The 13666-nt window shown below is 42.0% G+C and overlaps 2 protein-coding genes across 2 annotated transcripts; both read right to left on the reverse strand.

Moving 5' to 3' along the window:
- Positions 1 to 456: 456 nt before the first annotated feature.
- LOC143317151 (uncharacterized) lies at positions 457 to 5999 on the reverse strand. The gene is made up of 3 exons (XM_076725130.1): positions 5932 to 5999; positions 3123 to 3917; positions 457 to 2092 (listed from the first exon to the last, which is right to left on the reverse strand). The coding sequence occupies exons 2-3, from the start codon at positions 3825 to 3827 to the stop codon at positions 1937 to 1939; spliced, it is 861 nt and encodes a 286-aa protein (XP_076581245.1). The 5' UTR covers positions 3828 to 3917; positions 5932 to 5999; the 3' UTR covers positions 457 to 1936.
- Positions 6000 to 8667: 2668 nt separating this feature from the next.
- Positions 8668 to 13253, reverse strand: b3gat3 (beta-1,3-glucuronyltransferase 3 (glucuronosyltransferase I)). The gene is made up of 8 exons (XM_076725131.1): positions 13083 to 13253; positions 12593 to 12692; positions 12167 to 12347; positions 11853 to 12036; positions 11540 to 11701; positions 11321 to 11407; positions 10872 to 11075; positions 8668 to 10729 (listed from the first exon to the last, which is right to left on the reverse strand). Exons 2-8 carry the CDS (start codon positions 12684 to 12686, stop codon positions 10631 to 10633), a joined length of 1011 nt encoding a protein of 336 aa, XP_076581246.1. The 5' UTR covers positions 12687 to 12692; positions 13083 to 13253; the 3' UTR covers positions 8668 to 10630.
- Between the last annotated feature and the right edge of the window lie 413 nt (positions 13254 to 13666).

Consider the following 13666-nt stretch of genomic DNA (forward strand, 5'->3'; position numbering starts at 1 on the left):
AGTGGGGAAAACAGTGTGTAAAACCAGAATATTTTGACATCTAACTTGGTGAAGTAAGAGTTTATTTCAACCACACCAGAGATGATGATTGCTGGAACAGTGGAAAGATGAACCAAGATGGTTTCAGTGAGTTTCATTTTGTTTCTACTGAGTTTAAATTAAGTGTGTTGTACAATTATAGAGATGCTGATTCTGCAAGTGGAGTCTGGTATCTTTGGCAAGCGTGATTTAGCAGCTGTTTTTGGTTTTAAAAAAAGGATTTTATTCTTAAACAAAAAGGTCTGTCTCTACAGGGACACTTAAAATAACAACCTGAGCCTGTCAGTGGAAAAAATAAGCACTTTTAGTGGACGTACCCTGATGTTGCAGGATTACATAACAGCCTGTTTCATGATTGACAGCTGCAGGGGTCTCACTCAAAATGGGCCAATTGAAAAAATGACTCTGACATTAGCTACGTTAAATCTTAACATGAACATACCAGTACAATAAATTACATCTTTATTTAAAGTGCTTCTTGTTACAGTTCAGGACTTCAGAAGCATTGATTAGGAAACAAGATTTTTATAAAAGTTAACAAATTTTTTAGACAATCACTGTATTCAACCACAACGAGTTTTCAACCCTGTTCAGTCTAGTCTGTAAGAATTACTGAGTACACTTGAGGTAATATATATTAAAAAAACAAAAACAAAAACAAATATATAGTGAATAACAGGAAATTAAAGCACACTTATTGTAAACATTGCATTTTTCATTTTAAGGATTCATTCATTAATACGCTGAAAAATGTCCTGAATCACTTACAGTACATCATGTGTTCTTGTCCATCTTGATACTGAAGCTATAGTTAGCTCTTAAATATTATTTGACCTTTACAGAGCCAATTAGTGTAGTTTTAGGCTACTAAAACCTCTCTTCTGAAATGACAATGTGTATAACAAACATGATTTACAGCTGCAATGCTAACAATCACAACACATATTACTGCATTTAGAGCCGATTCGTATAGCCGACCTTTTTGAAATAATCTCTTTCTCTCTCTGAAATACACACGCATGCAAACGCTCTCCTGTCCTGTCCCTTCAGGTTAAACAACCCTCACCAGAACACACAGTGAGAGATGAATGTTATCTCATGAGGAAGTCAAACACTGACTCTCACTGACTAAGCTGAACTATTTGTGCATACGCAGATGAGAAAACCACTGTCGAAATGGTTTAACATTGGTTAAAAGAAGAAAAAAACTTTTCTCACAAATGTTAACATACAATCACAAGTTTTCCCTGATTACTGATTAGCTGCCAGACAGCAATAAATGGCACTGATTAACCTAAGACATCTGAATATCTCCACAACTAAAGTCCACTAATCAGCCATCGCTATACGGTGGACAATTTCCATTCCTTTTGGTTACACATCAACACTTTGGCTTCATAGTGGTAACCCAAAGGAACAGAGATTATATGTGCTCCAAGCTCTTAATAGTGGACTGGATGAGCTAAGATGTTTTTAGACATAGCAGAAAGGAACCAGAAGTAGCTGAGCTCAGTCACATAAAGACTGGACTTTTCCACTCCAGCCAGTCCCATACACTTCTATGTGAAATCAACGGCTCGGCTCCCTCAGCGCATGAATTAAAACTGAATACTTTCAGTCTGTGTCTAAATTGATGTGCAACGTGATGAGACAAGGCAGCAGACTTTATGATGAGTAATTATAAGACTCAGTAACAAGCATAAATAATTAATGTTAGGCCTTATGCATGACTCAGACACATCACATGGCTGTAAAAGTCACCATTCAGGTCTTGGTGAAAGTCATGCAGGCTGGATAGCCCATCACAATTCAGCATTAGTGGAAATACTACATAATTAGGGTTTGAATAAACAAAACAGAAAAGGGCTCATTTTATGGTCCATGTCGCCCTCCAGTTCTACCGAAATTCAGCGAGCACAGAGTTGTGTATCTGTTTCTTCTTTGAGGAAGGTGAAGAGGATGCCGGTGGGGTTGATGTCACGGGCGTGAGCGTGACGCTGTAAAGGTTGGCGACGAAGGCCTCCCAGCCACGACGAAAGGCGCGGTCCAAGGCCTGAGGGGAACAAGAGGACAAAGATTAGCGATCCACATACCTGAACTGAAACACAGCAAGGCGGCTGACCTGAAAATTGATTGCTATTCTTCATATATGGTGAATTGTTTGCTTCCAATAGAGAAAGGTCACATTTCTGCATGTTCAGCTGACCTGCTGTGTACTGACTCTGTTTACACAAGCAGCTGTTGAAAAGAATCTATCAATGGGAAGCTGAAGCTGTTTTGTCTGGAGTTACTTGGTCTAAATTACTGGTTTAAACAGTCTGACAACTGTAATATGTGAAACAATCCAGCATATCATAAGCAAAACTAGAACTTTACATGGCAGAAATGTATTTTTTCCCGCTTTCTTGCCCGCAGGAGCTTTCTTGTCCTCAAGAGGTCATGCTCTGAGGACCGAAGGTGAAGGCTGATTGGCTAACAGCAGTGGAATGTTTTTCTGGTGTGAGTTTAGTAGGCGGGTCAACACTGCCGTACTTCGTTCCACTGATCAAAGGGCACGATATAGGAGGCTCGGGAATGTCACCTCTGGGCACATGCTTCAATGGAAGCAGAAAGTCTTAAGGCACATGCGAATCAGGTGAAGGTACATGCTGTCCGTTTACACACCGCTGCCACTTCACTGCAAAAAGCCTGTTAGTGAAACCTCTGGTCCAGCTTGGTTTTTTTCATGTCATTAAATGTGACGTGAAGGGAAAAAATCCTATCAGAGGAGGTTACCTAACGGGTTGGTGATTTGCACCAATGGCTGCTGTACCTTGACCCCAGTGGCAGGTTATTATTAAGGTGATAGTTTCCATAGTGAATAATAGCCAGTATGTGGAGGATGTTGAGGGAGAACTTTAGCCCTCTGCTGTACAAACTCTGACTCTGTTATGTAACTTTGAGGGGCTTAAAGTTTAACCAGGTGGAGTGAAGCTGAATATATAATAAATGTGAGCAGCAGAAAGCAGAATTTAATAAAGTTTTTCTTTGATAGAAACAACATAAAGCTCTGGCTTTGTATTTCTTTGTCTATTTTCTCTCACCTTACGGTAATTCTTCACCGTGTTCCTCTTCACCATTTTCATCCCTTCCTCTTGCTCCCTCTTCATCCTCTTCTCCTCCTCTCCCTCCTCTTCTCTTCCCCTCTTCTTGTCTCTGATCAGGACCTGGTCATCTGCATCCTCCTGAACCGTAAAATGCACGAGCACGGGCTCCTTTCCTCCTCCTGCCTTCTCATCCTCTTCCTCCACCTTCTTCACTGTCTCTATCTCTACCTCGATTATCACCCTTGTGTCCTCCGGGACTTGCGGGTCAACTGGACTCTCCGTGCTCAGGCTGGGCCTTTCATCGCGGGCTGCTTCGTCCTCGGCTCTCTCCTCTTTCTGCTTCCTCCTGGAGCTTCTTCTCCACCTGCTGCTGCGGCGGCTTGGTTTCCTCTGGAGGAGAGTCTCCCCGTCACCTTCCATCATCCCTTCATTGAAGTTAAACACCTCGACTTCTTCTCTCTCATCTGCCCCAGAAACATGCACTGAACTTGGGCTCGGGCCGCTCACGACTCCTTCCTCTCTATTGCTGTCCTCCATTCTGTTCTGCCTCTCCTCCACTTCTTTTCCCCTCACATCCTCCCCTTCTACAGTGGCCTCAGGCTCATCAAGGCGACCGTAGAAACCACTGGATTTGTCCAGAAACTTTGGGGCCCGGATGGAGCTCCGCACAGAGCTTTTCCTGGAGTTCTTGCCAATTGCCATCTTTTCTCTTTCTGTTCTTTCACTTCTTGTGTCTTCTGCTGCTCTCTATTCACTTTTCGTGCTTCAGAGCTTCTTTCTTTGTTGTTGTCTCTGAAAGATAAGGGACGGAAATTAGAGATTAATGCTGTTATATAACATTGCCCTCATCCTCACTCCTTGAGTATCCTTTTACACACACACACACACACAGGCCTTATCATTTCATAGTAGATCCCAGAGACTATCATACCAACCAAAGTTCAAGAAAGATGATAGATGATAAAATAAAAAACAAAATGAAAGCACAGAAAAGATGCAATGGTAGTTCTGCTTTTGACTTGACTGTGTATGTGTGTGTGCATGTGTGTGTGCATGTGTGTGATCCTGCTAGTCACAGTCAGTGTTATCAGGGTTGTGATGATAACTGAATGTCAAAGCTAAAGACACAATGTTCTCACAGCTGCAGACAAACATACACATGGACACGTGGACTCAGACTTTGACACTGATTTAACCAGCTGGATCCTGTACAAAAGCCAAAATCAGTGACTTCATACTGACTATCTCTCAATGCCAAGGGCAACCTCACTGTTAGCTCATTCCCAGTAATGTCAAACAGGTGTATGATCAAATTCACCTAAAGCACCTTCTATGACGATGCTATGAAAAATGCTTCATGGTTTCATTCCAGAGAGAGCAGTGTAGTTTGATTCAGTGACAATTACCCTTTAAACCCTTTACAATACAACCTTATATAAGAGAGAAGTGTGCACAAATATTGCTCTATGGGAGTGCACTTTGGCCATTTGTGTCAGTATCTGTATTTGACAACAAACAAATGAAAGAGAACCCTATTCACTGTTGGCTTTCTAGTCCTTGAGCAAACCCCAACTATGGCACCTTTTGTTAAGAAAAACACTGTAGAAAGTTCACGCTTAAGAGAAACAGTTGGACATTTTGAGAAATGGACATATCTAACTCGAAGCATGAGAAGATACCGCTCTCATGTCTGTCCAAAAGTGAAGGTGCAGCCAGCAGCTAATTAGCTTAGCTTAGCATAAAGACTGGAAACAGGTGGAAACAGCTAGCCTGTCTCTGTCCAGTGATTAAAAATCTTCCTGCCAGTTCCCCTAAACTTCACTACTAAATGCATTACATGTTGTTTGTTTAATCCATACAACAACCAAAGCATAAAAAGAACAGCTTGTGGTTTTTACTGATGGCGTTGTGACAGACCATTTCTTCACAGGGAGCAGTGACTTTGTGGCGCCCTCCAGGCTACCTGTTTCAAGTCTTTAAGCAAAGATAAGCTAACTAACCAGCTGCTGGCTGTAGCTTCATATCTTCTGCACAGACACAAGAGCGTTATTGAACTTCTCATCAATACCTCAGCAAGAGAATATTTCAAAATGTTGAACTATTTCTTTAAGAAAGTCCACTGGCCATAGGCTACGTTAGAGTTCTTGGTACTTATATCAACTTTGAGCAAGTTAAGAAGCACTAAGTTAGTATTTGTTAGCTATAGCTTGTGAGTGTGCTTGTTGGAAGCTAGCACATGCAAAGATGCCATTTGAATTGCCCATAGACTTTAGCATTTATGTTCCATTGAGTGATATAGGACTTGGTTGTCTGTGAGTGGATAAAATTTAAAATTGTTTAAACAATAGTTGTAATAAGTACAGTTAAAATGGATAGTAGAGCCAAATTCATCTAAAGTTATAGTAAAGTAATTCAAATGATATAATTACCTAATAAATACATACATTCATACATACAATAATTACATTCTGTACGGTGATAAATTCTATTTGAGCACTCAGCAGGTAAAGTTAAGCCTGATGCAGGAAACATCTCACACCCAAAATTACTGAATTAAAATTTAATGACACAATGCTGAGAAAACCAGATAAACAGGACTGAAGGAATGAGGAAAAAATTATTTCACATCCTGACATTTATTGTAAGAAGAAACCGGAGACCTGTCGTTTCTTTCTTTTCTTTTTTTCTTTTCTTTTTTATTTTACAGAAAGTAACTTCAAGATACATGATAATCTTTTGGAAATTCAAAGTGTAGCAATAAGCAAACTGCAGAGACTTGAAGATAAGAAAGAGCTGTAGGTCTTACCTGATCTCCTGCTGTTCTCTCCTTTCCTTCTCTGTATGTGTGTGTGGGCACCAGTGAGCAATACCCTTCTTGTGTGTGTGACCGTGTCTGAGTAACTGAGCTCAGGATACTCCCCTAACACACAACGTCACACACCCACTCTGCCTGAACCTGCAGCTCTGTCATCACTGAAGCAAATACACACATGCAAAAAGGGCACATACAGCAAGCACTCTCACTCTCAAGGACTCTTTGTCTCGTTCTCTCTCCCTCGGACTCTTTCTTCTCAGCCGCGCACACACACACACACACACACCTCTTCTTTACATGTGTAAACACAAAACGTCTCAGAGATAAAGTTCTGATTTCAAATCTGTAAAACAAACAGGAGCTATGAGATGACACGGTCAAAAACTATTTCAGCTTGCAAAACAACGCCCCACCAGCCGCAAACATCCTATTCTTATATCAGTGTCTATCAATCATTAACCATTGAACGTCCTCAGCTGTCATAGAGACACCGTGCATAGAGATGTGACCTTCAATTCAGTGTTATCCTCAAAGGCTGAGCGTTCAACGGTCTTCAACATACACCCCAAATTCTACAGTCCATAACACAACACATAAAACAATGTGTTTAGGTCTGAAGCACAATGTGACCCAAGTTCAAAACAGCTGCCTCTGAACTGAATTCAGCTGCCTTCATATCCACTAATGTGCCCATGGTGAGGCTCTATACTGATAACCTGGCATATCTAAAAGGAAAGTATGTGTGCATGAAAATAAAATGAATGAGCTTGGCCACTGAATGCTCTCATTGTGTGGACAGTAAACACTGTGCCTGGGTGGGACGGCGAGTGGGAGCTCCTCAGCTGTGTGTGTGTGTTTTTTCAAGTCAGCTTCCTGATGTACAGTACTCACACACCTTCTTATACATGCACACACAGGCATATTGTGTGAGGACACACCAATATTGGGAAAACACCACCACAAAGACAAACATGATTTGCGAGGGTGAAAGCATGACGGTGCAGATGATGACAGTTTAAAGGTTACAGTGATTAAACTACTTCTACGAGCAGTCTGTTCGACAGGTATATGCATGTGTGAGTGAGTGAATCATGGTGGATCAAAAGACGGTGTGCGTCCGGCTCAGTGACTTCAGCTCCTCTGACTCATCTCCCAGTGCACCTTCGTCTTACAAGCCCTGTGTGAGTGTGTGTTGGACGATGAGGTGGACTCACAACCCCCTGACACTCCATATACAGCCAACAAGAACACGAGGGCGTAACAGCCGTCAATCACACCGGCCTGTAAAAACCTCAGCTGTGTTGAGGTTAGAGAGTCCCGCCCACGTGGGTAATCACTGATGACGGTGCCGGATGCCGGGAGCAGGTTGCCATGGTCACTGTCAAGCAGACCATTTAGGTAGAGAGGTCGGATGATTAGCGTTGATTTTCATGTGGCGAGGTCGTCGGAACAAGCAGTGGAAAAAGAACGCAGATTTTTTGTGACATCACAAACAAAAACACATGTCTGGAGGGGATGTTAACTATTAAAAGTATTTGTTCTGCAAAGTAGATATTTTTCAGAATTTACATGATCAAAACTGATGAATAAGAAATTGCTGTCAGTGGAGCTCAGTTCAGTGGTTTCCAACCTAGGAGAGGGGCCCCCTCAAAGGGTCACAAAATAAATCTGAAGGGTTGAGAGATGATTAATGGGAGAGTCAAGAGAGTTCTGATATGCACTATTCATATTTTGAACTTAAATGGTTTTTAATGAAATACAGGGTCAATAGATTTCTTTGGGGCTCCAACAGTTACTTAGGAATATCCCATCAACAATTCAGATACATGAGACATGACAATGAGGCCAGACTAGACCAGCCACTGGTTTCATCTGGAACAAACAGTGTTTTATAAACGTATTGTAAAATGTTAAGATCTTAAATCAAAATGTAACATCTTAATTTGAACAGTACCTTGTGAATAAAGCAGTCAAATTAACAGTACTTGAGGACTGATCTTGAACATAATGTACTTGGGATAAGTGCTGAAAGTCACCGACGTGCTGTATGAGAGGTCTGTGAAGTGTGACACTGTTAAGTATTACCTGACACACTCAGAGAACAGATGTGCTGCTGGCTGCGTTTCAAATAAGGCACGTGAGGCAGACAGTCGAGACAGTCATTCGACTTCTTCACCCAGTCAGCATTTCTTCAGCTGGTCAGAATCCAAAGTGTGTTCTGAGAAAAAAAAAGGCCCTTAAAGACACAGAGGGAACAACCTGCAGCTGAGTTTCAAACATTTGACGTGAACACATTTCATCTGCAGTGGTGGAGAAGGAAAGATCAGATCATTTTTGGGCTCTTTTTGGACCAAAAGTCTGCAGATCACCACAGTCTGCTGCATTTCTAAGTAGGCCTGTGGGATCAGTCAGGTCGGGATTTAATTCCAAGTTTCTGAGAACGTCGCCACACCCAGCAAACCTGGCCCAACAAGAAGTTTATTTCACGGCTTTCTCCAAACCCGGGCAAGTAAAAACAAAACAATCTGCATGGATTCAAACCCCAAGAGGCAAGTGACAAAATAAACTACTGCAAGTACTACTATAAGACACCAACTGAACAGTACTTCATCTCTGTTCCACTCTGTGCTAATTCCTCCCAAACATTGACTGCATATCAGCTTGTGAAGCAAATTAAATATAAAAAATATAATTTCTAAGTTTAAAAAAGACCAAATGCAACAAAACATGTTTTAAATTATCTAGGTTTATTTTCCAGGCCGAGGACAGACATCATCACATTGTACAATGTAAAGAACAGTATTACAGTAATAAATACATTAAACACCAGTAGAGAACTGACTTACAGGCACTAATTACACTTATGCAGGCACTAGCTTGTTTTTACAGTATCATACAGCAGTAGCCGAGGAGCTATAATGTTATGTTGCTCTTTAATCTTCCAACTTCTGAGAGTGTCACGGAAGATCATCAAGCACAGCTCGAGTAGTTCAATTCATATTTGTGACTTCAAATATACACTTGAAATACCGCTACTGTAACGTACCAGGGATTTCCTGCCTTTTAAGGCAAATTCAAGTCTTTCTCTTGTCATCAGAGTGCAGAAATATAACATGAACAGCGTGCTTTGTATCTGTTTATTGCATAATTTATATGAGCTTCAGTAGTGAGTTGTTGCCTTGTTCGGGGCTTTTAAATTGATTCCACAAGCATTATGATTTTAAAATTTACTAAAAATATACACATTAAAATGCTGTCTAGCTGAAACTAGCTGTGCTATGACACTACTGAAAAAACAGCCTTTGGACGCTGAGCTTTAAAGGTATAATAAGTAACATTTCTGCATTAAAATGTCTAAAAACAACGAGACCTGTTAAATATTTTGTTGAGTTGTGCACTTACATTATTCCAAATGTTCAAACACAGAGAAATCTGCAATTTTATTAGTGATTCGTTTCGTTTGGTTGCCTGACAATGCCTTCATGTCCTAGGGAAGTTCTAGGGAAACACAGGAAACAGCAGATGATACGTCAGGAAGTGAGGAAGGAAGCCAGCGAACGTGACGGACCGTAACATGAAAACCGTAAAACATTACCTCGTCCATGTTTCTGGCTGAGTCACGTCAGACAGGTTTTCATCTGCAGTGGTGGTTGTTTACCAATGAAGACAACAACTCCCATGATCCCATGCTACTCCACAACATCATCAAACTACGTCTTTGTTTCATTGTTTTGATTGAGAGACACCGAGTGGCAGAAGTACTGTACATACTGTGCGTTGAACACTAAAGCTACAGTGGGTGTGGAACCACAGAGTCTCTGTATTTATTGTATCTGTGTTGCGGCAGTGTTGCACAGTTCAGCATATTTTTTAAATGATTGGAGAGTTTTGTGGCTCTTGTCTAAAATGCTCCTTTGCACTACCTTTGCTTCACAATACTACTATGTCGATAGCAAATGCATTTTGATTAGAAAGGGTGTATAGAGATTATTATCATGCCTATGATGATGACGGAAAAAATAGAACATCGAAATGGCTGAATCCAGACTTACGGACACTAATCACTCAAAAATAGAAGCCATGCATGAATAAAGTGCTCCGTTGCGATTGTATCTTGGTCAGAAATCAGTAAAGAAGCAGATCCAACCCGCAGAGGAAACAAAGACAGACTTGGTGCAGCTCTAAATATCTAACGTCTGACAGGAATGAGTAATACTGCAGGATCTGCACTGAGCACGAGTTCACATGTGAAACCCTACAAATGATACAAGCATGGACGTCTGTAATAAGATGCATCGTTCCTCCAGCTTCAAGCTAAATGTACTGTGGTGTAAGAGCACGGCTTTGTAAAATTACAAACCGGCGCCCCCATCAGGCAACTGTTTAAACTTCCAGAGTCCTCATCCACTGTACTGCTGGACAAAGACAAGTACACTCACAAAAGCCAAAGAAAACCCTGATACATACACCAACATACAGCTTGAACAACACTCACTCAATATATACACACACGTATATTTACTATCTGACACAAAAGAACAGACAGTCATAACCAGTTCAATTTAAATGTCAATCCAAACTGATTTCTGTTTTACAGTATTTACAACGCAGAGTTACATATGCAGCATTAAACAGCAGAGTACGCTTTACAATGTGTGTGTGTGTGTGTGTGTGTGTGTGTGTGTGTTCCTCAGACCTCCACTGCAGGGTCTGAACCCAGTCCCTGAGCCTGCAGAGCCTCCTCTCTCTTCATCTTCGGCTTCTCTGTCCGTGTGTGCCACACCAGCACCTACAAAACACACACACACACACACACACACACACACACACACACACACACAGGAGTATAATATCTGACAAAGGCTCTTCATTCCAGCTTAGACATCTGTCTCCATTCTCTCAAGTCCTCCACACATATACACTCTACATACTTTAGAGCAGTTGTCCGCTTTGGGCTCCAGTTCGTCCATGGTAACCAGTCCCTGAAGGAAGCTGCTTTCCAGGAAGCCCATTGGTGCCTCTCCATCAAAACGAGCCTCTGGATTGGCCAGGACCAGTCTGAGGGACACAGCGAAGCCGGCCATGTCCATTGGGAAGGGGCGACTGGGACGCCAGCCGGTATGGAAGCGAACCACCTTAGAAGAATCAGCAAAACATCAATAAAGAATTCTGTAAGGGTAAAAATTTTTGGCATTAAAAGCAACTGTTTGGGCTTTATGAGAACTGTTGATACTATCAGATCCTACAAATGCCAGCTTTTTTTTTTTTTTGGATTTCTACAAATTTCACAGAAAAGACACAAAGCCCAGATGAGGCTAATCATCTTGGACGTGTTCCTTTAGTTCAACAGTTTACAAACCAGAACATAAAAAGCACCAACCTTCCCGCCTTCAACCACGGGCCTCTCATACTTCATCCCTCCAACCAGCCCCACCGGCCACACTGATACCCGCTGGGTACTCCTCATCTGAGACAAGAGGGCATTTGTTTTTCTTGTTCAATCACGGCACATTCAAAACAGACACTTCTCCAGCTGTAGACATCCATACACCACCAGCCCACTGCTGAGGATCATAAACATAAACACTCCAACACAAACCTCTTCAAATATCTGCAGGCTGTATGTGTTATCATCATCAGCGAAGTAAACCACTCCCTGCTGGTTGTCTCCCCCTGGTTGAGCCTTTCTGTCCTCTCTGAGCCATCGTAGGCCCTCGTTCCTCTGCTCGACACCACGAGGCTTCAGCCAGCTGGGGTCACCCTGAGGTGGAGAGTGAGCATTCAGACTGGAAGTTGAGAAACACTATTTTTTTCATACTTCAAATGGAGGAAAAATACTGAATGCCAAATTGCAAAAATCTGCACAAAAACAGGAAAGACTGAGGGGATTTTTGCCTGATGTATCTGCCCACCTCCTGCAGTTTGCGGTCCTTGGCGGTGGGCATGTGTAGGTGTGTGTAGGTCAGGCCACTCTTCACCAGGAGGTCAGTCACCAGTGGCGTCTTGTGTGGCGAGTCCTCCACCACGATCCAGTGGAGCTGAGGAACATGGAGGAAGGTCTGGGACAGACGAGTCAGCTCAGCCTTCTGCACCAGCCTGGACAGACACAAATCAGAGGGGTGGCGTGTTTATGTGTGAAACAGGTATGGACAGCAACAGAGGAAGGTGGAGATTGATCAGGCGAGCGAGCAGGAAACGGGGTAAGGATGCCAGCCTCCTTGGCTACCTTGCATATGTCGGGGTAATAACAAAGATGGTGGGAAGGGAGGGCTTGGCTGCCTGTTTCTGGGGTTGTTTGGTTGCCTCTGAGTTCCTAATCAGCTCCTGGAGACGATGCAATTCCCCCCGCAGCCGAGATATGGTACGGTCTTTAGACATGTCATGTTCTGTGCAGTCACAGCGCTGACCTGCAAAGTGTTAGGGGCACAAGATGAGACGAGACAGTTTAAAGGACAAAAACAAACAGGGACTTCACTGCCTGTACAGCATGAATTCATAAATGTTGCTTTGTTTAGTCGTTTGTTACTTACTTTGTGTTTTTATTTTGTGTATTTGTTTACCCACCTTGACAAATTTCAGATCAGGACCACAATGGAAATAATATTTTATCTCAGAGTTTTGATCTATCTGAGACTGTGTGGTGACCACTTACCAAGCTGCATCAGTGCATAGACGAGGCCCAGGAGGGAGACCATGAAGTAGAGCACAAACACAGTCTTCAGCTTCAGCTTCATCCTCGTGGCCATGGTACCCTGTTCAGGCAAGACGTGACAGAAAACATTAATTAAATTTTTAATTCTTTTAAACGTTTGTTGAATTTTCTTCCTCGGCTGCGGGGTTTGTAAATGAGAACCTAAAGCTGTTCAGATGTACAAAATTTATGCTTTTCAACTGGCACTCTACATTTATGCTAGCTAGAAAAACAGTTACAAGGGTTAGCATTCCCCTTCAGCAATATCAACTTTAAATTATCTGAAGCTAAGTGTAAAACGTCGAAGCTCAGGCTGGGTCTGTGTACGCTAGAAGGTCGGCTAATATTAATATGCAGTGAACCTGATGTTAAATCAATGCAAGCTAAGCTATGTTAGCATGACAATTTGTTTTAACAGCAAACAGCTGGATTATCATCGTCGTGCCCTTACCAAAGGCGGGAAATCGTGGAAGGTCGGAGCGGTAGAGTTATGAGTTTAAAGGTTCATGTCATCTTGGACAGATGTCAGCAAAAGGCACCTCAATGCATCAGAACATCCATTCATTCGGCTTTGCTAGGACATTTTTTGCAGCAATGTACCAACAACTTCCGGTTTCTGTGTAACGCAGCAAGGAGTCCCCTCAGAATGTGCACAATCACGGATGGTTCCACATGAGCGAGAGTAGCGAGTTTTTCAAAAACATTGTCTTATGAGATACTCAAATGACATTCAAACGTTTGACTCAGTGCTAAGTGTCTCATACCTGAGTTAACAAATTTTGACTTACTAAGTCATAACTTTGACACACTATTCTGACTTTTATCACACTTAATATTATTGCATTTCCTTTTCCAGACAGAAAAGGGCTTTGACATGTTCCTCTGTTGAGTCTGTTGAAAAGAAAAAAATAATCATAAATGACAAAAACAAAAAGGCATCTCCTGAAAAGTCAAACAACTTTCCTTTATTTGTAACATACAAATAAAACACTGACAAGGCATAATGACTTAGTTTTCCCTTTCATTATCGTTTAC

The sequence above is a fragment of the Chaetodon auriga genome, chromosome 24 (assembly GCF_051107435.1).
Source record: "Chaetodon auriga isolate fChaAug3 chromosome 24, fChaAug3.hap1, whole genome shotgun sequence".
Taxonomy (NCBI): Eukaryota; Metazoa; Chordata; class Actinopteri; order Chaetodontiformes; family Chaetodontidae; genus Chaetodon; species Chaetodon auriga.

Excerpts from the sequence above, each read along its gene's own strand:
- LOC143317151 (XM_076725130.1), bottom strand. The coding sequence starts at position 3,827 with ATGGCAATTGGCAAGAACTCCAGGAAAAGCTCTGTGCGGAGCTCCATC. Across the intron at positions 2,093-3,122 it reads CGGTGAAGAATTACCGTAAG|GCCTTGGACCGCGCCTTTCG; the intron begins GTGAGAGAAAAT and ends TGTTCCCCTCAG.
- b3gat3 (XM_076725131.1), bottom strand. The coding sequence starts at position 12,686 with ATGGCCACGAGGATGAAGCTGAAGCTGAAGACTGTGTTTGTGCTCTAC. Across the intron at positions 12,348-12,592 it reads CTATGCACTGATGCAGCTTG|GTCAGCGCTGTGACTGCACA; the intron begins GTAAGTGGTCAC and ends AACACTTTGCAG. Across the intron at positions 11,076-11,320 it reads CCGTGGTTGAAGGCGGGAAG|GTGGTTCGCTTCCATACCGG; the intron begins GTTGGTGCTTTT and ends GATTCTTCTAAG.